The 24,425-nt window shown below is 43.5% G+C and overlaps 3 protein-coding genes and 7 non-coding genes across 10 annotated transcripts; 2 read left to right on the forward strand and 8 right to left on the reverse strand.

Moving 5' to 3' along the window:
• Positions 1-107: 107 nt before the first annotated feature.
• On the reverse strand, positions 108-196 carry trnay-gua (transfer RNA tyrosine (anticodon GUA)). The gene is given in 2 exon segments: positions 108-143; positions 160-196. It is a non-coding gene; the product is annotated as a tRNA-Tyr (tRNA).
• A 420-nt stretch (positions 197-616) lies between these two features.
• trnay-gua (transfer RNA tyrosine (anticodon GUA)) lies at positions 617-705 on the reverse strand. The gene is given in 2 exon segments: positions 617-652; positions 669-705. It is a non-coding gene; the product is annotated as a tRNA-Tyr (tRNA).
• A 464-nt stretch (positions 706-1,169) lies between these two features.
• Positions 1,170-1,258, reverse strand: trnay-gua (transfer RNA tyrosine (anticodon GUA)). The gene is given in 2 exon segments: positions 1,170-1,205; positions 1,222-1,258. It is a non-coding gene; the product is annotated as a tRNA-Tyr (tRNA).
• Positions 1,259-1,540: 282 nt separating this feature from the next.
• Positions 1,541-1,629, reverse strand: trnay-gua (transfer RNA tyrosine (anticodon GUA)). The gene is given in 2 exon segments: positions 1,541-1,576; positions 1,593-1,629. It is a non-coding gene; the product is annotated as a tRNA-Tyr (tRNA).
• A 1,450-nt stretch (positions 1,630-3,079) lies between these two features.
• trnay-gua (transfer RNA tyrosine (anticodon GUA)) lies at positions 3,080-3,168 on the reverse strand. Its single transcript is given in 2 exon segments — positions 3,080-3,115; positions 3,132-3,168. It is a non-coding gene; the product is annotated as a tRNA-Tyr (tRNA).
• Positions 3,169-3,555: 387 nt separating this feature from the next.
• Positions 3,556-3,644, reverse strand: trnay-gua (transfer RNA tyrosine (anticodon GUA)). The gene is given in 2 exon segments: positions 3,556-3,591; positions 3,608-3,644. It is a non-coding gene; the product is annotated as a tRNA-Tyr (tRNA).
• Positions 3,645-3,836: 192 nt separating this feature from the next.
• Positions 3,837-3,925, reverse strand: trnay-gua (transfer RNA tyrosine (anticodon GUA)). The gene is given in 2 exon segments: positions 3,837-3,872; positions 3,889-3,925. It is a non-coding gene; the product is annotated as a tRNA-Tyr (tRNA).
• A 787-nt stretch (positions 3,926-4,712) lies between these two features.
• Positions 4,713-9,865, reverse strand: LOC143332369 (hepatic and glial cell adhesion molecule-like). The gene is made up of 7 exons (XM_076749734.1): positions 9,652-9,865; positions 8,218-8,559; positions 6,957-7,238; positions 6,615-6,708; positions 6,415-6,488; positions 6,201-6,274; positions 4,713-5,654 (listed from the first exon to the last, which is right to left on the reverse strand). The coding sequence occupies exons 1-7, from the start codon at positions 9,731-9,733 to the stop codon at positions 5,505-5,507; spliced, it is 1,098 nt and encodes a 365-aa protein (XP_076605849.1). The 5' UTR covers positions 9,734-9,865; the 3' UTR covers positions 4,713-5,504.
• A 699-nt stretch (positions 9,866-10,564) lies between these two features.
• styxl1 (serine/threonine/tyrosine interacting-like 1) lies at positions 10,565-13,227 on the forward strand. The gene is made up of 8 exons (XM_076751305.1): positions 10,565-10,791; positions 10,890-10,951; positions 11,299-11,398; positions 11,565-11,698; positions 11,861-12,006; positions 12,098-12,195; positions 12,379-12,491; positions 12,705-13,227. Exons 1-8 carry the CDS (start codon positions 10,689-10,691, stop codon positions 12,834-12,836), a joined length of 888 nt encoding a protein of 295 aa, XP_076607420.1. The 5' UTR covers positions 10,565-10,688; the 3' UTR covers positions 12,837-13,227.
• A 10-nt stretch (positions 13,228-13,237) lies between these two features.
• Positions 13,238-19,179, forward strand: LOC143333276 (transmembrane protein 120A-A-like). Its single transcript, XM_076751303.1, has 12 exons — positions 13,238-14,030; positions 15,058-15,176; positions 16,092-16,223; positions 16,312-16,371; positions 16,466-16,558; positions 16,995-17,084; positions 17,190-17,255; positions 17,348-17,409; positions 17,497-17,589; positions 18,127-18,191; positions 18,278-18,346; positions 18,697-19,179. Exons 1-12 carry the CDS (start codon positions 13,953-13,955, stop codon positions 18,808-18,810), a joined length of 1,041 nt encoding a protein of 346 aa, XP_076607418.1. The 5' UTR covers positions 13,238-13,952; the 3' UTR covers positions 18,811-19,179.
• Positions 19,180-24,425: the final 5,246 nt, after the last annotated feature.

Here is a 24,425-nt window from a genome sequence, read left to right on the forward strand (position 1 = left end):
ATAGCGTACGAGCAAAGCAAACGATGAAATCCACGGCTCTGAAAAGGATTGCATTTGCAGGTCTCTAATACAATGAAACGCACCACTGAACAACAACTAAAAGCACATCCTTCGAGCCGGAGTTGAACCAGCGACCTAAGGATAACTGTTATTATCAACCTACAGTCCTCCGCTCTACCAACTGAGCTATCGAAGGTGACAAAAAGCTAAGAATTACAGATAGTTGAAGCGATGTGAACATGACAGTCACCTGTCCTCCTCTACATACACACTTGTTCAACACTGGTACATTCATGACAAACTTACTAAAGATTGGGGTCATCTGATTCATGGACCATTAAATGTGGACAAACTTTCATGTTTGCCTGAAAACAGCAAGCAGTGGAAGTCATCGCTTAAACCCAGGAAATACCTAAAAATAACAACCACAACCTCTCTTTAGCTACTCTGTATACACACCAACGTCGATTGACAACTGACTTCACGTACCACTGGATGTGGAAATCTTATTCTGTAAGAATAAATCAAGCAGTGAAATCCTCGGCTCTGAAAACAACTTGTTTTTCATCTGGACAATTGAAACAGACACACACAGTGGACACCAACAAAAAGCACATCCTTCGAGCCGGAATTGAACCAGCGACCTAAGGATCACTGTTTTTATCAACCTACAGTCCTCCGCTCTACCAACTGAGCTATCAAAGGGAACAACCATCCAATAATTACAGAGAGTGGAAGGGACGTGAATATGACAAACAGTCACCTGTCTGACCATACATAACTTATGTAAAAAACTTTTATTTTACCCAAACAAAGTAAGTAATGGAAGCCCCAGCTCTGAAAATAATTGCCTTCACATCTGTCCAATCTGGACAGACACCAAAAAGACAGACGAAAGCTATCACCTTCAAGCCAGAGATGCTTGATTAATAAATGTATTAAGTATCTGACAAAAGTAAATTCAGATCAGCTTCAAACACCAGTCACAACCTCTATTAAGCTCCTCTGTCAACGCTCCAACGTTTACATGGTCCACTTAATGTACCATGATGTGGACAAACTATAGCGTACGAGCAAAGCAAACGATGAAATCCACGGCTCTGAAAAGGATTGCATTTGCAGGTCTCTAATACAATGAAACGCACCACTGAACAACAACTAAAAGCACATCCTTCGAGCCGGAGTTGAACCAGCGACCTAAGGATAACTGTTATCATCAACCTACAGTCCTCCGCTCTACCAACTGAGCTATCGAAGGGAACAAAGAGCCAAGAATCACAGAGAGTCGAAGGGACGTGAACATGGCAGCCACCTGTCTGATGATACATAACTGACAAAAGGCTTTTATTTTATCCAAAAAAATTCAGCAACAACTTTCATTTAGCCCAACATTGACATCAGTCACTTAATGTACCACGACATGTGGACAAACTTTTCGTGTACAACGAAAGCAAACGATGAAATCCATGGCTCTGAAAAGAATTGCATTTGCAGGTCTCCAATATAGTGAGACACACAGTGGACACCAACTAAAAGCACATCCTTCGAGCCGGAATTGAACCAGCGACCTAAGGATAACTGTTATTAACAACCTACAGTCCTCCGCTCTACCAACTGAGCTATCGAAGGGAGCACATTCAAACATCACTGACTTCCTGTGACTGCTTTTGATTGCTTTATGGAACCTGGATATCGAAGCTGCGCAAAGTAAATTTTACAATTAGTGAAGTGGAGCCAGCTCCGCCGTTAGCATTAGCTTAGCTAACCGTACTAGCTAACTCTGGCTTCACTCAACGAAACATCTTACAAACACTCTGATCACATACAACTGTCATAAAGCATTTCTTCAACATTTCACATGACTAACTGGTGATAGCTGGATGATGAATAAATCATTTTTGGACACATTTGCGTACCTGTGGAGCAGTGAAGGAAGAAGCGCAGGAAACTCCTGTTGACAGATAGCAGCAGAGTTATCCTCCTGAAGTAAGCGAGAGCGCACCTGAGTTTTCCTCGTTGTCCATGCCTACAGTGCTGCCTGCTGTTCAGGTGGTGTGATGTCTGACCTTTTTGCTAGAGAATTAAAAAAAGCAATTTACAGTATATATGTAACAGATGTATATATTTAACAGATTTATTTTTCACCAAAACCCATTTCTGTTCACATTTAATCGTTTTTCAATGTGTACGAATATTTTTGTGCGTGTATTTTGCGGAGCTTTGTTTTGTTAATTAACTTTATTTTGATGAGTGACCTTTTACACTTCGATGTCGTCACTTCCTCTGTATTCGCGCCCTTCTCCTCAGTCGTCACTCGTCAGTAGGACTCGCTGAGAGGAGTTGAAGTTGTACGAACACTTGTCATTTAGGTAAAAAAAACAAAAAGTGAAACGCACAACAAAAGTGATATTATTACTGTGTATAGGCCACAAATATTGTGTATTGTTGTTGCAATGTTATTGAAGGGTGTATATGTGTTTAGTATCGTGTACAGCACCGTCGTGTAATATGCTAGCTAGCCGACGTAGAGTTGGGCTAACAGGGAATGGTTTCTAATGCAGTCTGTGGATCTCCCCCTTTTCCCCAGTGAAAGTGTGTATTGAGAAGCCATCACATGAAGTTTGCTGTACATGATATATGTGTTCCCCACAGGTATGTAACCTCCCTCTTTGTTTTATGTAAATTTGTTTCGATTTAATTGATAATTTATTTTTTTCTTGTAAATATGGTGTATACATTTATGTACATTCATGTTCACGTTTTAAATCGAAAATTCATTAGAAAAATTGTCGCTGGTGAGGGAGAAAATATTTTTAAAGGAACGTTGAAATTGTAATCATAGATCATCAACGGAGAAGTTGTCCTCCCTCACCTCACAGGATTTTTAATCAAAATAATTAATCAAAAAAATTAAGATTCATTAAAAATTAGGGGGTGTCTGTTTTCCTTGAAGCTACAAATAAAGGTCCAGTTTCAATGCTCTACATGGGCAAGGAAGGAAATCTTCGGCTCTGAAAACAACTTATTTTCCCTCTCTCCAGTTAAAACAGACACACATTGTACAACAACAAAAAGCACATCCTTCGAGCCGGAATTGAACCAGCGACCTAAGGATAACTGTTATTATCAACCTACAGTCCTCCGCTCTACCAGCTGAGCTATCGAAGGGAGCAAATAGTCTAACATTACAGATAGACAAACGGACGTGAACATGACAGTCACCTGTCCTCCGCTACATACCTGCTCATTCAACACTGGTACATTCATGACAAACTTACTAAAGATTAAGGTCATCTGATTCAGATGCTAAATAAAAATCTGAGTAAGCAGATGCTTAAACTCAGTTGATAAACACAGTAAACACCTGCTGAAAGTGATTTCAAAAAACCTAAAAATAACAATCATGTCTCTTAGGCTACTCTGTATACATGCCAAAGTCAATTTCTGTGACTTAATGTCCAACTCAAGAAACGAAATCCTCAATTGTGAGAACAACCTGTTTTCCATCTGGACAACTGAAACAGATGCACACAGTGGACATCAACTAAAAGCACATCCTTCGAGCCGGAATTGAACCAGCGACCTAAGGATTACTGCTATCATCAACCTACAGTCCTCCGCTCTACCAACTGAGCTATCGAAGGGAACAAGCAACCAGGGATTACAGAGAGTCAAAGGGACGTGAGCATGGCAGTCACCTGTCTGATGATACGTAACTTACAAAAGGCTTTTATTATATCCAAAATAATTAAGCAACAACTTTTGTTTAGCCTAAACAATGAAATCCATGGCTCTGAACATATTGACACACACGTTCGACAGTAACCAAAAGGACATCCTTCGAGCCGGAATTGAACCAGCGACCTAAGGATCACTGTTATTATTAACCTACAGTCCTCCGCTCTACCAACTGAGCTATCGAAGGGAGCAACCAATTGCACAATACACAGAGAGAAAGGGACTTGAAAGTCACAAATAGTCATCTGGTGGAAACAGCCTTAGAACCAAAGCTGGGGAATAAAAGTCTGTTAAAGATGGTGCATAGAGGGAGGAAGAGCCAGAAACATTAAGGAAAATGGAAGAAAAAAAAAATCCAAGGATTGAATCCCACCGCCTTCCTCTTTTCCTCTTGCTGGCAGCTCCATCTTCAGCCTCCTTCTCAATGTGAGCAGCTTGGCATTGGACATTGGTAATGCAGCTGATGGTGATGATGATAGGGGCTCCACTGCCACTGGCCACGCCTCAGAAAGAAGATGCAGAAGATGCATGTATTTGAGCAAAAGAGTAGCCTGTTGAGCGTTCAGGCATTTGTGGTGCCACTGTATAAGAGTGATGTGGTTCACTTCAACTGGCAGAGCAGCCTCCACATCTGTCAACATGCCTGTCAGTGTTATGATGTTAGCATGTCCTGTGCATAAGCACAAATGTCACCTGTTGCTGGAATACTGCTATTTGTTCCCATTTACAGTCTAGGCTGTGTACAAACACACAGATTGGACAGTGAGCAGACCATGAGGAGATATATTCATATTCTGAGCTTACCTTTATAACCTTTATGATTAAAACATTTAACTGAGAGGATTTTGAGAAGCAGGAGTTTGCCACTTAGATTTTAAGAAGAAAAATATTTGAATATGAGCCAAGAGGCACAACTTTAAGGACATGAAGACTGAAGGAGCAGAAACACTTCAACACACTCGAGAAACTATGAGTTTTAAGAATTTCACATTTTATTAAAGTTTGTATAAAATGTAAATACCACGGCCCCCCTTTGCCAACATGACTTTGTCTCTGTTCTCTGAAATTCTTGTAATTCTTTGTACGGTGGCCAGCAGAGCTCAGCGCACTGCAGCTCAAGAAAACAAACTGACAACAAGAAATTCAGTGTAACAGCACATGGACTGCAACAACACACCACAACACAACCAAATAGAGAAACACGCTGCAAGAGCGCAGATGACAAATGATATGAAGGTGATTTCTTAAGTTCTGTCTGTTTCCTTGTGTTTTCTCAAGCTGCAGTGTCGAGCTCTCTCAGCCACTGTATGGACCTAAAGAACTAAAGTAACAAAATATGACAAACTACTTCTGAACACATCACACACAACAATGTAACAGAATCACATTTACGAACGTGAATTTTTTTGACAAACTTAATATTTTTTTTGAACATTTTACATTAACAAACTTCATCTTGTGCAGTGAGGATCTTGAATTGACGGTAAAGCATAAAGAAACATATCTTTATCACATGACTGACATGGCTGACTGACCTCAGCTTCATGCCTTCACATTTCTCTACAGGCTGCGCCCCTACACTTAAAAGCAACTTACCCTCTAAGTTACAGTTTAATAAAAACAGACCAAGTGTAAAACCAGAGAAAATGGTTTTAGGAGCTCTCACAGACTGCAGGCGGCTGTGCGGGAAGTTGCTGAGACAGCAGTAAACAGCAGGACGGTCTGAGCCACTTGCCAAAGTGTGTTGAGTTTTAAGTGATGGGCCTTCAGGTATACCTGTGGGAGGAGCGGGCAGGTGACCCCATAGACCGGGTAAGAGGATCGGTGAAGGTGGGGGAACTGGTGTAGCACGGCGGGTTGTCGAGTTCAGAAGGAGATCCAATGCTGTTGCTGGACGAGTCATCCATAGAGGGATCCTGCAGAGAGTATTTTAATCAGTCCAGATAATCAGCCAAAAGTAAAGTTTAATTGATGTGACATTTTTTCTTTGTTGTGGTTGATATCTTTCATTTCTGCTTATAAAGGAACAGAGGGACAGAGAGGTGGGAAAAGTGACAATAAATTGTGTATATTGCAAAATCATACTGTAGATTTAAGCTGTTGATTTGATACAAGTAATGTTAATATAGCAATTGTGTAGTTTTCCTTATTATGGGTTTATGTCTTTGGTATTATTATTATTCTTTGGCAAGGTATTCCCTCATGGCTGCTACAAATTCCAGTGATAATGTAAGGCACCACCTTCAGATGAAATAATAAGTTTTTAGGGAGTCGATGTAGTCCACCATTTATGTAGCCTGAGAGGCGATATGCAGGGCAAACTTCCAACCACATTTCATCAGAAACATTGCTCAATAACTGAAAGAGCCTCCAGGGGATGCTGGTGTTGCTTCAGATTCTGAGCCTTGTTTCCCTTTGAGAGTCACAGAGTGATGAAATCATAGAAATAACAAGATAAATACCTTTTGCTGCAGGATGTAAAGTGAAGTTACTGCGTTTACTCCATTATGCTCAGTCATTTTTGGAAGCACATCATCTGTGGCAAAGGACAAAGATCAGGCTGTCTTTCATATAGATTTTTCCATAGAGATTCCAATTTAATCTCAGATTATCTGATGACTGTTTGTATTAAATGACGTCACAGTGGATTATTAATTCAGTACAACAATGCCATACCTGTGTAGTTGATTGGTGAGCGACGAGAGCGGCCATAAAACCTGGAGAGAGGCTTTCTAGCTATATGTTTCGGCCTAACAAAGACAAAAATGTTCATTTTATTTTAGAATCTTAGTTTATTTCCTCTCTAAAATCTAAAACCTGTCTTGCTATTCTTGTGCTGTTTAGGGTTGATTTAAAAGCCATTTAGCCATTCCTACTTTTTGGAAGGCGTCCAGCAGGCACATATTGTTACCAATGTGATGAGGAGGAAGATGCCTCCAGTGGAAAGGATGATGTAGAGGGAACTTCTTCCTGGTTGGATATGCAAAATTCCAATTAATTTGATAAAGTACACCGTGAACAGAATAACAAGAAAGTGTTTGACAGTATATGATTGTTGGATAAATATTCACATGTTGGTTCTGAGAGGATGAATCCTCATGACTTTAATGATCCTCAGACTTTTCCTCTGGTGCCACCATGAGGTTGATCATTTTAAGTCAAAGATCTCAACTATTGGGTAAATTGGTACACACATTCAGCATCACAGCATCACTTACTGTAGACCGTCAGTCTGATCGGCAGGCTCGTCATACTACCAACAGGATTCTCCACTGTGCAGGTGTAGATGTCGTCATCTGCCATCAACACCCGCGTGATGGTCAGGAGCTTCTGGTCAGGTGACAACATGAACCTCGTCACATTGGTCAGTGGCTTCCCACCTTTGAACCACCTGTATGTAGTCCTGGTTCCGTTCTCATGGGAGCAGTTGAGGATGACGTTTTCGCTGAGCTCCAGCACTGATGAAGACTCCATGTGGATGTAGGGCCGGGATATAGACTCTGGATAAACGACAGTGGATATATTAGTTGTCGTGTTTGATTTGTACGCTGACCCTGAGGTCTAAAACAAAACATTTCATTAACAGTAGCACTTCACAAACCTTAACTTATCTTCCTAATTTGTAATTCTTAATTCTAACAGGGTGATGATTCTGCCGGTTGTGGTTCCATATTCAGTTTGTCTGTTTCCTAACTGACTTATTTAAACCTGCATTAACAAGTCTTGATGGTCAAGTCCCAAGTCTGAAAGTACAACTGAAACTGTAGCACAGTGTTGTGGAGATTGAGGACAATTGTTATGTTATGGCATCATAGATTTTGGAGAATTCATGACATTTGGCTGATGGAAAGCTTCAGGGATCAGTTGGCAGAGGACTGCATTCTCAGCAGCAGAGTAGGAAGACATTGCTGCTCCTTCCTCTTCTTCAGGATACAGATGACCTTCACACAGGCCTCTGTGGGCAGGGCTGATTCTTCCACTGTCACATGCACATCCACAACTGCTGACAGGTTGTCGAGAAGTGCTTCCCAGAGGACACATACCCCTCATCAATATACCCACAAATTTGCCCCCATAATGAAAATCCCTTAAATATCATACCTGTCCCTGTGTGTCTGTGTCTGCACTTGGGTTCCCCATTTGGTCCATTAGCAGATCGTTGTTATATCTCCCGCCTTTACGCTTCATTTTACCCGGTTTTCATGATGCTACATAACATAAGCAGCACTCTGGCATGGACAAATAGACCCCTGTTACCTCGTTATTCCTAGCATGACACCTTCTACCTACAACCTGAATCCAATCAGCCAAAGTGAATACACCTGTGTAGGTGACTGTGTGTGAATGTATCAGGCAGTATTTTTTAAAGTTTACCTGAGTCCCAGTCAATGACAGGCATTTGTTTTCTGTGACAGACCAAAGAGAAATAGCTGTGAATACACTAATTTTGGAATCGTACAATAAGCTTTGTCCTCCTACCATCCACAGTGAGAGTGATGCTGCCCTCCCCTGTGAAGGTGTCATCTGTGATGGAGATCTCCACGTCATACGTTCCGTCATCAGAGAGTCTGAGGTTGTGGAGAAGCAGAGTCCCATTCTCAAAGACCAGGATGCGGTCTCGATATTCAGGCCTCAGGGTCCCAATGATGTCCGTTCCAATCGACTGGACAACAGTGACAGACTTTTCCCTCTCGAGCTGCCACTTGATGACCGGCAGGTCGAGGCTGAAGCTGCTGTAGCGGACAGACAGAAGGGCCTCCCCTCCTAATGTACCTCTGATGAGAGTGTTGGGGATAGTCATATTCACTGCCAGTACCCCACCTGCAGACAAATACACAAACTCAGTCTACTGCATGAAATTCAGATAAACTACTTGCCTGTTCACCACCGTGACCTCCACACTCAGCATTGGCATTGGACACACATACACTGTTGAATCATCGGATATGAATGCAGTGTGTGGGGGTGTTGGGCTGTCTGTAAAAGCTTCAACTATAATTATTGACGTTTCTTGCAGACAGGGAAGATGTAACTAGTATTCACCAGTCACTGTTCTTACTGGTTTTATTGGTTTTTCTACGACTGTGAGCGATACAGCAGTTAGCTGAAGGCTGGTGTGGCCATCATGCCCCATCACTGCTGTGCACTGGAGCCAGTCTGCAGGGCAGATCCACATCCAGCATGAGCCAACAAAAGTGGGGATTGTTTGTTCAAATTTCCTTCTTGGCAGTTCATGAAAAGAGCACTGGGAGCAATCCAGATGCCATGCTAGCTCTGCAGAAACAGAGCGGCTCAGTGACGCTGCTGCTCGCCACAACAATGGCCGGACAGTGAGGAGGCCCAACTGAAAATAACTGAACATCTGAAAATGCTGCTTCTGCTGCAGCCTGTAGGCACAATTACTGTATTACTTACAAAGGGTGGGCACAAGACTGTAACAGCACCCACACAGTCTGATGTAATCCAATACCCCGACAACAAATACTACCTTTGTGATGGATGTAAAGTTCAGTGTACAGGGTGATGTCGATTTAACTCTGGGTTTCCTGACACCATTGTTTGTGGCGACATTGACCATGTTTCAACATCACATTTTATAAAACTACAAAAATAACCATAAACCTCATTTCATTTTGTGTCGAACTGCAGTTCCAACTGTATTTATATTAAGGATGCAACTCTGAAATCACGATCCAATGAGCTACGCAGAGCAGCCTCTGATGGTTTTATCATCAAAACAACAACAACCAAAATTGACAAAAATCATACGTAATGAATCAGCTGTTAATTATTTGCAGCAGTGTAAATTATGCATGAGCATAAACACGCAGGCGAAACATCAAATCATTCTTTGGTAAAACTATGTGATCAGCAAATTTTAAAGCAAACTGTAAAGTAGAAGATGCGACTTACCTGAAGTGAAGGAACCAAAACAGAGGAGCAATAAGATCTGTGAAGTTATTTTGGCTTTTGAAGGAGCGTCCTCTTCCTTCATTTTGGGTCTGAAGCTTTGTTTTCGTCCCAGACAACCAGCATGATTTGTGACTCTGGGCAGGACGGAGAACAGTCATTCATTCAGACTCTGCTGGACTGAGTACATGTTGTTCTCACAAGCCAAAGCCGAACTGGACGTGTGTGTGTGTGTGTGTGTGTGTGTGTGTGTGTGTGTGTGTGTCCTTTTTATGTGTTTACTTATATTTATGTTGAAATAATAACTATTATAGTGCGATATCTCACATAAAAAATCTAATTTCTATAGAATATATGTGGAATACGCAACAAAGAATATGCTAATACACCACAAAAATACTAAACAATAAACAGGCTAATGTGCTATATAGATTATAAAACTGTGCAAAGTTGTTGCTAATTCACCATGAGCTCAGTCATTAAAGGAGAAAAACAGCAGAATGGCGTTTGGTTGCGTCAGAAATGATCTCTCTTTGAAGCTTTAAGAGGTTTTTGAGGTGAATTAAGATTGAGAGTGTAAACTGGGGGGCCCTGACAGCTAAAGCCCAGTCCCCTTTGGTCTTGATCCGCAGCAGCTAAAGAAGTTAGAGTTTTGAGTTTTTCACCCTAAAGGATCATTTCTCAAATGTTTGATGTCAGTCTTAAAACAACAGGTGCAGACTGGTACAGATTTCACTCCTGCTAAGAGACCTGACATTCAAATCACATCATTTTAATAAACGTGTTATTTATATGCTGAGGAAACATGTCGCTGTGACTTTAAGGCTCTGCATCATCACCAGCCACCAATAAGGGAAGACGCTGAGTTGCTTAGCAACAGAAACCACACAAACAACAAGTGTGCTCTTTGAAAACAGCTTCATGAGACGAGCTGCTGGTCTGTAGATGCTTCTCCTTTCTGCTCATGTTAATTCGGATCTTGGTGCAGTTTTGATTTATTTTTCTAGTTTGTTGTTTTCTTGCTGTCATTTTGTTCTGCGATGGCTGACATCGTGATGCTCGAGCCGTTTGAGCTCTACAATCTCCTCAACCAGCGCAGCCGAGCGTCCAGGCTGGCAGAGATCAACTACCTCTGTCTGATTGGTGAGCGACGGGATCGAGCTCGGCTGTGTGACCGCTGGATGTGAGCTGGATCTGCGTTACCGCTCTGCTCTGATTCAGTTTTACTTTGCATTTTCTAGATGCTCGCGAGACGCAGGATTACAGAACGAGTCACATCATAACAGCAAAAAATGTCAAAAAGGTATAGATACCATTGTGTGGTCAGTTTTATATCCATCTGTCCCATCACACCCAGACAACAGGAAGTCCTTTAAATAGACTCAGGAAGCAGCTCGTGTGGCACTTCAAGATCCTTCAAAACATGTAAAACCCTGATTTGTAGCTACCTTTAAACAGGCCTCCTCCTCAGGAAGAAAACTGGTCCTGAGACATCTGAGGAGCTTTGGCTTTGGGAGTGGTTTACAGTCATCTGAGAGTCATTTTTAACTTCTGCCATTTAGAACAAGTTCACTACAGAGCTGAATTCAGCTTTAATGCATTTCTGGGACCATTGTGTGCTTCAGACATGTTTCTTGGTGACTCTTTCAGGATTCAGAGGGTTCGTTCCTCCCTCCAGAGGCCGTGGAGGTGGACAGCATGCAGCACGTGGTGGTCTACGACAGCAACACGAGCTGTTTACAGGAGCGAGGTGATTCTCTGACTCATCATCACAAAGTGATACTGAGGAGACAGTTTTCCCTGCATTGCACCAAGTGTCCTGTCGTCGATGCTCCCAGTGTGTCGTTCAGCTGCAGATGTCTGCACACTGTTAGTATCACTGCTGTTTTTCAGCTGGTTTCTCAATGTGGTTGCAGGCAGAGCAGCTGAATACGCCCAGGCCCTCGCTGAACAGAGCCTCTACCCAGTGCACATAGTGAGAGGAGGCTTCCAGAAGTTCTCAGCTCTGTACCCGTTTTTAAGGACGGAGAAACTCATGTACACCATCATGGTAAGACATACACACACCTGAGCTGAAGCCTCATTCGCTCATATTTAAGCTTCATCTCAGTCCTCCAGGTGGAGCCTAAATCACTGGGCTGGACTGAACTTATCATTACTTAAAAAGTCAGATGATTTAACCGCTTTTTAATATATTTCTGGAGAATCTCAGGAGCTGGAAAACCTGAAGACTTACCCAGTGGAGGTCATGGCAGGGCTGCTGTATATGGGTGACCGGGACCAAGCAGAGGACTACAACATCCTCAGAGACCTGAAAATCAGCTCCGTCATCAGCATCTCACAGAGTGACACTCTGGGGTGAGGCGGGACTGGATGTCTCAAATATCATCCCCGTAAATTATGGAGGTCGTGTGTCATGGTGGTGTTTTTTGGATTCTGTCTGATGTAGATCCACGAGGGGGCACGAGACCGTCCTCCACATCCCTGCGGCCGACTCTGCAGTGTCTGATTTATATTCAAGTTTTGAAAGAATTTGTGGTTTTATTGGTAAGTCGTCCACAGACGTTACTCAACAAGCTGTTTTAAACCCTTGCAAATATACTCTCATTTAAAGAAGAAGAGATTTGAATTTCATGCAATAAGTTTTACAGCTGGTCAAATAGTAGCGGAGCAGAGATGACGTCCTGTGCAGTCCGGCCTTCACTGAAATCATCTCTCTTGTACTTTCAGCTTCACACATCAGCGCTGGCTCTCGGGTCCTGATAGTTTCCAGGTGGGGCAGAAGCCGCTGCAGCGCTGCAACTGCCGCCTTTCTCATGCACCACCTCAAATACACACTGGAGGCAAGTGGGGTTCATGCAGTTTGGTGTTCGGCTGCAGAATCGAACTGAAGCTCTGAAGCGTCTTTGTTCCACGTCAGAGTCAGATCAGGAGTTTTTAAAGACAGTCCGTGTTTTGATTATTGTTTTAATGCTTTATTGATCGTGGAGAGAAAACACATGAATGTGAAACACGACACTTACAGGACACAATGCTGTTGGTTTGACTTTTTTCAGGAGGCCTGGAGGTGCCTGCTCAAATGCAAACCCAACATGAGGCCAAACGCGGGGTTCCTCCAGCAGCTGTCTGACTGGGAGCTTCACACCTCGGGAACAAAAGTGACCGAAATCTCTAAACTGTGTTTTTAACAAAGGCATCAGCACCAGTGACCATTATGTTCTGTTATGTCTGTATGTGGAGGTGAGAAACGTTAGACAGACATCAAAATGACTCTTCAAGGATGTAAATGGACGTAGTCACAAAATGAAGGAAACAAATCACAAGCAGTGACTCTTGAACATCATTTGGGTTCTTGTTCTCTTGTTTTGGACTCATAAGCAGTTTATTCATGAAGCTCAGTCCACACACGGCTCTGCCCGAGGTGCTAACAGTATTGCAGATGACACTTTCCCCTGAATGCAGTTACACAACATCAGTTCTAAAAAAGCAGGCCCAAGTGGTTCAGATGTGTTGCCCTCTCATTTACCTTGCAGGGGAAAGAGCACCTTGCTTGCAGAGAAGTGACCGACTGGCCTGTGTGATTAAAAAGTCTGTTTTTCTGTTATAGATTGGTCAGGACCAAAGTTTGGAGCCCTAATACCTCCATCGGTCATCTGGTCAAACCCTGCTTATGAGTTGTACTGTTGCCTGAGAGACCAAACTCAGGGTGAAACTGAAGCACCTTTAACTCAGGCTTCATATTTTGAGATTCCACAAGTGTTTTTTTTAAAGGTCCTGGTGCTGATTGGCTGAAAGGAGGAGCCAAAACTGTAGAAATCACCAGCTGGACATTTGATTGGGTCAAGCATATGCAAATTAGTTAGCTGAAGGAGCAGACACATACAGGAATTGTCGTCAAGAGCGAGAGCCATCGTTAACTGTGACATAACCGGATGTTATGCTTGAGCTTCAGAATAAAAGCACAAAGTTGTAATCTTTATTTTTTAAATTGGACTGTAGGTAATAGGTAAGGCTCACAGTTCAGCTGGTGCACTTTCTGCACCAGGTCAGCCAGACATGTGAAAATGGACAATTTGTCTACAGGTAAGCATATAATTCAGCATGTAAGAGGAAGAGTTTCCAAAAATAATTGAAAGAAGACTGCACTTTTTACTTGGTTCAATGAAGGATCTAATGCTTTTATTATGAAGGCTTGACAGGAAGTCAGGCTTGTTTCTTCGCGTAGTCTTGACAGCGATCCAACTGTTGCACAGCGGAACCTGAACACAACTCCATCAAGAGGCTTCCTGATGTCAGAGTAGAACATGTTGTTCAGTCCGACGGGTTTAACGGAATGTTTGCGGGAATGGGAGGATTTAGAGAAGAACTACCAACAAATTCAGGTGAGTGAAGCGGCGTGTCTGCTGTGTCAGCTGCGGTCCGCCCCGGGAAATGTGCCCAGTCCGGGGAGGAGAAGCGAACAGTCGGACTCGCCGAGCTCTCAGTCGGCGCTGGGGTCCTTCAGCAGCAGCTACAGATCGTTTTACTGCGACAAACTGAGAGACAAAGTAAACCTCAGGCGAAGTTAGACGACGGGACTGTGTTCAGGTGACCCCGGAACCGTTGTCACGTTGTCCCAGCACGGCACTGTTTTGAGGAAGCACCCAGCTAAATTCATAAACCTGTCATACGCACAGTCATGTGGACCGTATGTGACGGGACTGTACCGGGACTTTGGCGTGCTGTCATTCAGTCGTTTATACACAGAGATGGAGAAGTACTCATGTCCTTTAGTAAAAAGTACTAATACTACATTGTACAAACACTCTGTTACAAGTAACAGTTCTGCATTGAAAATGTCATTTAAGCAAAAGAAAAATGGGTCCTGTGACTGTTATTCTAAATATTATTATATTATTATAGTATATTATTACTCATATTCATATAAAAGCAGGATTTTACTGATACCTATCTTGTATATTCGTAATCAGTACATTTATTTTTTGGTTTGTGGTGATAAAATTTCCACAGTTATCCAAAGTGACTCCCTCACGAAAAAAACTGAAGAAAATCAAAATTATTACAAGAATAAAAAAGAAAAGCAGCACAATTTTGAAGCTGGAGTCATGAGCTCTTCTCCTTGAAAAATTAATTTTAAATGCCAGTTAATTTTCTTCCAGTGAACAATCGATTAATCTGCTCTTAATTTCAGCACTGCTTCTATCAACTAGTTTCATTTAGAACAAAACATCATATTTTATAAACTCTTCATGAAAGGCCATTAATCAGATACAGAATATGACACCAGTGGTTCAGCATGTTTTTCCAAACCTTTAACGAAGCGTTTTGTCCCATCAAGCGTCTCACATTTCTTCATAAAAAAAAAAAAAAAGATAAAACGATGTGACATGTTGCTGTTCTCACCTGCAGGACACCCACCGTCTATACAAACAGAAACTGGAGGAAGTGACCAAACTGCAGGACAGCTGCTCGGCTGCGATATCTCGCCAGAGGAGGAAACTGAAGGAGCTCACCGGCTCGCTGAGAGAGTCAGTATCCATCAGCAGCTTCGCTGAGAAAATGCTTGAACGCAGCGTGTAGTGGTGCAATGAAAATCCAGCTCAAGCTCATGTATCTGACGTGCTTCTTTAGACTCCTGAAGTTCAGAAGCATTTTATTGAGCTCGAGTCCATTAAGTCCTTTGATCTCTGATTGGATTTTATTAGGTTCACTTTTCAACATTTGTGAGTAATTATAGCCCAAAATACGACAGCTGGAACACGTCTGATCACCTTCTGTTGACCGAGGAAGCAAAAATAACAGTTTTTACAGGACCTGCACCTCCAACCTGGACTCTGATTACAGTGTAGAATAAAATGTTCGAGTGTAACGAGGAGATCCTCAAACTGAAGTGAGCCGATCAGCTGACGGTTTCTCCAGAGAAGAGTCTCCTCTCTGTTGGTCCCTGCTGAATGAAGGCGTCAGCTGACTGACCAGAGAACAGCCAAAGTCTTCATCGCAGACACGATCAGGTTTAACGCCGTCGAGCTTTTCACTCGAGGAATCTTCTCTGGAATTCTGCTGACAATGAACGCAGTGAGAGAAAAAGGAAAAACGAGTTCAACAATCATGAAGAGATCATAGAAATTTACCGTAAAAGGTTTAAAATATGTGTTTGACTGTGGAAATGTTGAGTTTTCAGTGTGAAGGATTCATGTGCAGCGTTAAAATTTGATAATTTTAGCCATGATGGAGTTAATGTTAGTTAGTCCCAGTCTCTTGAATGTGGGTATTTTGCTGACCAGGACCTGGATCCACACTGGATCAGAGCCTCTCACTCTTCCTGGGTGGGACGCCGGTGAGGCATCCTGTCCTCAGAGGAGCTGCAGAGCTGTAGAATTAAAGATGTCAGTGTTTCCGTATGTGAGCCATAAACATGCCGTGATGTTTCTTTCTGTGATTAGATGCAAAGAAAATCATCCAACGGCCAAATTAAGTCCGGAGGAGACGGACGCCATCGCTGACATCGAGGACTCCGTGAAAGACCGAGCGGACAGTTTCTCCGAGATGGAAGCGTTTCTGCCAAAGAAGAACGGGTTTGAGTCTCTCTCACGGTTCATCGTCACTGTTTGACATGACGAAAACGCGTCTGCGTTATGAACTGCTTCTCCTCTTCCTCTTCAGGTTATACCTCACTCTCGTTCTAGGAAACGTCAACGTGACGCTCCTCGACAAACAGTCCAAGTGAGTCAACATCAGGTTTGTTTTACTTTCAGCCCAAAAACGTCTGTGAGAGTGAAGTCGTGTCAGCATCACCTCTGTTTGCTTCACCGAACAGATTCGCCTACAAAGACGAGTACGAGAAGTTTAAGCTGGTCCTCACGGTCATCCTCTTCGTCTTCTCCTTCACCTGCATTCTGTTCAGCTACAGGTAAAATCACCGCGTTAACCTTTGCACGACTGAAGTGCATCACGTTCAGCTGTTTTCATGGATTCATCCACGTTCAGACATGCAGCCGAAATGTTGATTCACAGCCTGATTCAGTTCAGTTCAAACGCCAACAGCTGGACTGATAAGATAAGACTTTATTAATCTCCTGTAGGGGAAGTTAGGGTGTACAAGATGCCGCCTGGATGTAATGGTATGTTGAAGAGTGTGATCAGAATGAAGAACCTGATGCTGCATTTATGAGTTAAAAATCCAGAAACAATATCCTGGTTTCATGTTCTGTCCATGTGCACTTTACATAAACACAACTTTTTCATCATGAACCTTTGAATCTGGCTCTGAAGACTCGAGGCCGATCAGGTCCGGAGCAGACGGACGTCATCATATGTGCGAGTGAGGTTTTGTGTTGTTGTTCCAGAGTCCTCGATGCGCTGTTCAACTTCCTGCTGGTGTGGTATTACTGCACGCTCACCATCCGGGAGAGCATCCTCATCAGCAACGGCTCCAGGTCTGCGCTGCCTCCGTTTGATTAGAGCCAGAAACTGCTCTCATGAGTCTCATAGCACCTCAAACTCTGCGCCTCCGTCACCGTCTGTCCTCCGTGTTGTTTCAGGATCAAAGGTTGGTGGGTTTTCCATCACTACGTGTCCACCTTCCTGTCTGGAGTCATGCTCACCTGGTGAGTGGTTTCACCTCAGCAGGACGTCACAGCACCACCCGACCGCTCTGCGTTTGTGCTCCACCCTAACCACGTGTTGTGTTTGTTGTCAGGCCTGAAGGCGCTCTCTACCAGATGTTCAGGAACCAGTTCCTCACGTACTGTCTGTACCAAAGTAAGAGACTCTGTTTGTGGAGACAGTTTGTTTTCGGTAAGAACCCACAGTGACGACTCGTCCTTTGTCCTCTGCTCTGTCTCGAAGGCTTCGTCCAGTTTCTGCAGTATTACTACCAGAGCGGCTGTTTGTACAGACTCCGAGCGCTGGGAGAAAGACACAACATGGACCTGACAGTCGGTGAGCGCAGCCGGTTTCTGTTCAGAGTCCGAAATAATAAGACAATCAGAAGGTGCTCAGACAGCCGGCACCAATCTGTAGCGTCTAGCTTGTGTGAAATCTAGTGGTTAGTTTATAGGGATGATGTGTTGGACCATTGACGTTTTCATCATCATCATTGTGGGATATCTGAGTGGTTTAATTGTGGCTACACTAGCAGCAGGGTCCATCGCTTTGTTCCAGACTGAACAGCCGTTGATCTTACGGACTTTCATTGTCCCCAGAGGATAAACTCTGATGTCTTCAATGACTTTTCATCTAAAAAAACTACATTCCCATCAGCCTCAGCTGAACTTTGTGTTTACTGCTAATTAGCAAATGTTAGCATGCTAGTGCACTTACTTACCTAGCATTGACATAGTGAGCATGTTAGCATGTAGTTAGCAGCAGCTAGCAGGGCTCTTGTTCAGTGTTTCTCTCACTGCAAACTGTTCGCTTCTTTTTATTTATTTTGAGGGATTTTCTAACAAAATGTTTCCTCCTCTCCTGGTGGTTCAGAGGGTTTCCAGTCCTGGATGTGGAGAGGTTTGACCTTCCTCCTCCCGTTCTTGTTCTTTGGCCACGTGAGTATCCTCCTGTTCGTACACCCGGGGCTCGTTAATGTAAGTTAGGATAATTTCTGACTGTCGGCTGTTTCTCGTCTTCACAGTTCTGGCAGCTCTACAACAGCTTAACGCTCTTCAAGATGTTTCAGCTCCCGGAGTGCAAAGAGTGGCAGGTTCGTACGCTGGAAATGTTTTCACACTAAACACAGCTCACTGATGACTTCACTGTCTGAGCTAAGTGGGTAGATGCATGATGTCCAGTGAGGGTAAACGTCCAGAAACACGTTCAGAAATCATAAAAAAGGTTTTGTGAGTTTAGATCTTGGCTCGTGAGTTAAAGATAATCCAATGATCCAAACATGTAAACTACTAGACATGAATAAATAAAGGTCCAGGCTAAAAAACACACATCACCATTCAGGACCTGACGGTGGACAAAGAGGAGACAAAGTTAGGGACCGTCTTCAAAGTGCCTCATGAACTTTTCAGGTTTTTGTCGTTAACCTTTGTCTTCGTGGTCTAGGTCCTGATGTGCGGCTGCTCCTACATGGTGCTCTTCATGGGGAACTTCCTCACCACGCTGGGCGTCGTTTACCAGAAATACATCAACAACCAGGAGAAGTCCAAGAGCTTATAAGACTGGAACCGCAAGCGGGACAGAGTCCCCAGAAATCCTCTTTATGAATGTAAAACGAGCAAAGTTACAGCATCTCTAAGCTTCTCCTCAGAGCTCCTCATCCACGTCGTCCTCGTGGGCCGTTTACTGCTTCTAGAACCGACGTCCTCTTGATTTTATATCTGTGTCAAAGCAGCATGTTTTGGGTCGAGACGTTCTCGCTCTGACCTGGAACACTGTCCGTCTGTTTCAGCTGGATTTTCTGTCTCGGTCACAATCGCACATCTCCGATAAGAACGTGTTACTGAAAGATTTGCATCGTACTGGAGGAAATCTTTGGTTTGTTACTCAGCAGCTGTAGTTTAACTCTGAATAAAACACTCCACCAAACTCCCCGCTGTGTTTGAGTTCACTGTTTTCTCTCCAAACTCCTCACACGGTTTCTTTAAATAATCGTTTGAATCTTCAGTATTGTACGAAAAAGCAAAGATTAAAGAGGAGGTCGAGGTTTTTCTTCTTCTCTGCCGCGTTAAACATCTCACGACCCCTCAGAGTGAGGGGCCCGACCCTGTCTGTATGAACACTGAAGCTGTTTTTTCTTGCTGTAGTCATCCTCCTCTTCATCCCTTCCTGCTTCCAGTATAAGTGATGGTGGACTAATCTACACTCTTTGCTTCATGACTGATTGAAAAGTTAGTTACTTACTGCATTACAGTAAAATGACCACAAGGTGGCAGCACTGTAGCAGCTGAGCGTGAACACGGTCCAGGTCCTGCTGTGTATTTGAGTAACACTGAGCAGATTTCTTCCATCGTTTCTTTCTTTTTAGACAAACATCATCACACTTGTCTTCATCTGAAGTCTCGGGGCTCGTTCGTCCAGATGGATCACGTCCCCTGAGCGCCGTCACAGTCCGCCATCTGGTGCTGCAGGACTCGGGGCGATGAGGAGGTGTTGAACTGCTGAGGTCAATCTTCAGTTTCACTCAGTGACTGATACTCATGGGAGAGTGGTTCAGAATCATTGCTGCAGATTTAACGAGACCTTAATCAGGTCTCAGCGGGAAGGCTGGACTCAGGACTCAAAGACCAAGTCCAGAATCAGGACTGGGAAACCCGCCTTCTTTATGTTGAGTACATTAGCTGCCAGGCAGCGACAACAGATGGAAGGAAGAGTTTATTTCTGGGTTTTTTCTGTAGATTGTCTGGCTTTGCTGTCAGTGCCAACATGTACTGTAATTTTAAAGGGAACCAGACTCCTAAACTGCTAATCAGCGACGCTCAGTTCCCACCTGAACTCCAGTGAAACCACAGCCAAGTGAACTGTCTTCAGTGAGGACAGAAGACACTCGTGGACACTTTCTTCTTCTTCTTCTTCTTCTTCTTCTTCTTCTTCTTCTTCTTCTTCTTTCATCGTTTTTTGTGATATGTATCTGTTTTTTGCATGTTTGCCTTTGAAGTATTTGGTGAACTCAAAGTGTATGAATCTATGAATATAGCACTTATGTGTGCACCTGTGTGTTATTTATATATTTATGTTTTTATTTGTTGGTGGTCAAAAGAGGGAGAACATGCAACAAAGGCTCTCAGCTGGAACAAAACTGCATGCTGTGCGGTTAAATGTCATTCATCTGAACTGTTCTTCTACCAGGACGTGTTTTTGTCAAATTCAGCACATTGAATATCTGAAAAATCATCAAAGCGTTGATGCAAAAATCATGTACGACTCCAGTACGACCACACATGCGTCCCAGAACACCGACAGACAGTAAAGGCACAGATAAAATGTTCTATCGTCATGTTGACCAGCCCAAGTTCACAGGTGTGTGTCACCATTTACTTCACTCACAGGTGATGTGTGACGCGTCATCACAGCTCATCTCCTGCACATGCACAGGTGTGCTCACACACTCACCTTTACCTGAAGAAGACCACAGCATGCAAAATGAAAGAAGACAAACCTGACGCTTTTTATATCCTGCCAAAGAAATTTATGACCTTAAATCCAGAACAAGATGTATTTTTTTGATCTGGAACTGGTGCTTTTAATGAAGCAACTGAGGAAGAAACATGAAATACAGTTTCAATGTGTTATTTTATTTCAATAAGAAAAGTGAGCCAGGTGATCACTTCAATTGATCTGTGGTGTTGTGTAAGCACATGTGGACAACCATGACCCAAAAACTTCACGTACCTCATCATTAAAATCGTGGCTTAAACACTGGATCCTTGAAGAAAAGAGGATTTCAAAAAGGCTGCATTCATTCCTGCTTTATGATTTAAACATCTCAGCCGAGCCACAAAGAAATAAAGGATGGGAAGAAATTTGCACATGAGATCAGAGGGAATAATACCTGAAAAATTTAAAATGGAAACCAGCCTCAGTCCCCATTTATCCCAGCAGAACTTCCCCCACCGCAGCAGAAAGTCTTGGAGGAGTTAACGCTGGAGGCCAGTGAGCGCGAGGCCGGGCTCCTCAAACGGGCTGAGGAGCAGAGTGAATGAAGGAGGAGGGCTGGGTTTTCTCCCAGCCTGCACCTCTTTCATCTTTCTCATTAAAGCCGCAGCAGCGGGGGCCGTCAAGAATGAGCCCAAGGACATGGGGATCGGGGACTGAGCCTGAGCCTCCCATCAGGAGGTGGAGAAGGAGGGAGGGAGCGGCAGGAGCGAGCAGACGGGCTGCCATGTCAAACCTTCACCTTAAACTTAGCCCACCTCCTCCTGGGAGTCAGATAAAGACCTCTTATCAGTGCTCACCTTCTCTGCCGGCCTGGGGAGGGCGTCTCTGGTCGAGCAGCTCCAAAACACACAAGCTGTCTGTCAGAGGGCATCATGAGGGAGGAGGGCAGCGCTGATGAGCCTCCATCTGAGACAGGCCGATTAAAAAGGAGGCGAGTGGAGGAAGCTGCTTATGATGGAGGAGGTGATTGTGAAGAAGGAGGCAGAGCCAGGAGGGAGACATGGAGGTCTTTGTCTGGAGAGCTCAACGTTCCACTGAAGCCTTTGATTTATGGGTTTTTCTTATTGTTCTAATGTTAAACTTTACTGTCCAACATCTTGAAAGTCGAGTATTTTTCTCAAGAAATCAAAATTCTTCAGGTTGAATTAGTTTTTCCACCACAACGTGCTGACACCAAAGTATTTTCGAAGTTAGAAACCACTTGAAGCTTCTCTCTCGATACCAGTGGTAGAAATAACATTTACTCAAGTACTGCGCTGAAGTACAATTTTGAGGTACTTGACTTTCGCTTCCACTTATTGATGCGTTATACTTCTTCTTCTTCTCCACATCTCAAATATTCGACTTGTTACTTCTGTACAGTTACGTTGCAGCTTTAGTTGTTTTGTTAATGCAAAACGTACTTTAACTTACATAAATCATGATGCAGTAGTATATGTTAAGATACCCGGCAGCACACTGAGATGAGCAACAACATTAATCAGCTAGCTATTTAACTGCTATTCGCTATGCTGGTGTGTACTTGACTTTGACTGACAGCGTCGCCATCTGCCAGAATGATAAAACCTGAAGGTTCCTGATCCTGAAGAGGTCTGGATGGATCCAGGCAGGTGTGAACGTGTCCTGAGGATCTGACCGTGAAACTGAAGCAAGCTTTACTCTGACCCCCCAACTGTAGCACATGTGCTGCCGTCTCTCTGCAGAGCAGCCGGAGTCACAACCCAGACCGTCCGGCGGAGCATGCAGCCAATCAGCAGAGAGGAAGTGAAGTGCATGCATGTACTTTAAGTCACTGATTGAATAAAATAAAGGTTGCATTGAAAACACAGCTCTGCGCAGCTTTCAGATCTTTCCCCTCCTCGTTAGTAAATTAACTCCCACGACAGCAACTCCTTCACCTCCTGAAAAATGAACCGAGTGGCAAATTAAATATGCATATTTAATAAGAGGGGAACATGATTACATCCACTTGTTAAATGAGAGCATGAGGAATGAGGAAATCTGAGAGAGTGAGTGAGAGCTTCATGGCCTGCAGAGTGTGAGAGAAAAAAGAGAATTCATCTTTATTTTAACACGGCTCTTTGGGAGTAACCCTAGCAGGACTTCCCCCACGCTGCAGAGCTGATTACACACATACTGGCTTTGTGGCGGTTTGCACTGCGGGTTTCTATAGCAACTACCAGAAGCAGACTTGCCTCGCGTTTTAACATTTTTACCTCCTGAACCATCAAACAGCATTTTGGAACAGCTGTCAAGTGTCTTCTGCTGCTCGAAGAGTCTTTGTCAGACTGCAGTCAGACCTTTTACTGTATATCGCACATGGCAGTATACAGTACAGAGTGTGTGTGTGTGTGTGTGTGTGTGTGTGTGTGTGTGTGTGTGTGTGTGTGTGTGCGCACATCTGTGCATGGGTGCATGTGTGTCTTGATTAAATAGATTGTGTAGATTAAATCTGATGCTAACATGTGCACAGAATGCTAGCATTCTGATGTTTAGCAGATGTAATGCTTAGAATCTTAGTTTGGTGCGTTAGCATGCTAACGTTTGCTAATTAGCAGTAAACACAAAGTGCAGCAGAGGCTGATGGGAATGTCATTAGTTTTGCAGGTATGTGGTTATAAGACAATGACATCTTTAACCTGATGAAGGCGCTAGATGATAAGTTAGAGTATTACCAAAGTCAGGGTTCTTCCTCTGGGGAACATGAATGTTTCCACTGGACTGAACCAAGAACCTGGACCGAACTGTTTCAGGGCTAAAGCTAAAAAGCACCTGCGAGGCCACACACCTCCACGGCCGTTTCCACGTCACTGAAGGGCAAGCACAATCTGGTTCAGCAGGTTCTGAAGAAAGCGTCACGTTTCTGGAGAACTTCTTAAAATGAGATGTGAATCAGAGATTAAACCAAAATGCCGATCAGTGATCCAAATGTAAACCAAAGGACGTCGGCCATGAAACTCAAAGTTCAACAAGTTTGTTAAGCTTCAGTCAGGACAGGGTTGGTTTGGGTTTCTGCAAAGGCACAATGACACCAAACCTGGCAACCTCGCTGTGATGAAAAAGGGATGCTGCATGCAGTCACTGTGCCCGGCTGATGTTAGACAGGAAATAGTAAAACCGCATAACTCCCCATAAAAGCACAAATTTCCAGACGTCAGTTTAAGTGCAGATTGTTTCTCTGCAAAACAAGAAAGCAAAGAGCGTTTTTGTCCCAAACGTTGAACAATTCCTCACAGAGAAAAGAATAAACCTTTAAAGACCAGAATGACAGTGAATGTCGCACATTTTCTGAAGGACTGCGAGACGCTTCTTTGTTCCAAAACCACAGAGGAACTTGCCTGAAAATCATTAAAATTGGTTCAAGTTTTTCACGTGACTTCCTCAAAAATCACATTTTCCAAATTGAAAAGACCGAAAACAACAACAAATCAGTATTTCAGAGCAAATACACACAATTCAAAACACGCTGCAGGCATATAGATAAATACTATAAATATACAGAGTCCATATTTACGTCCACCGTCCTTCACACCTGCGTCCCACTGCGTCCTTGACCCACATACAGGGAATTTTCAGCCCTGGGGGGCCAAAGAACGAACAATGAAGTGGGTCAGGAGGCCCACTCCCACACACTCTGAGTGTTCTTGTAAACCAGATGGCCAATTTGGTCTGAGCCA

This window comes from Chaetodon auriga, chromosome 15 (genome assembly GCF_051107435.1).
Source record: "Chaetodon auriga isolate fChaAug3 chromosome 15, fChaAug3.hap1, whole genome shotgun sequence".
Classification (NCBI taxonomy): Eukaryota; Metazoa; Chordata; class Actinopteri; order Chaetodontiformes; family Chaetodontidae; genus Chaetodon; species Chaetodon auriga.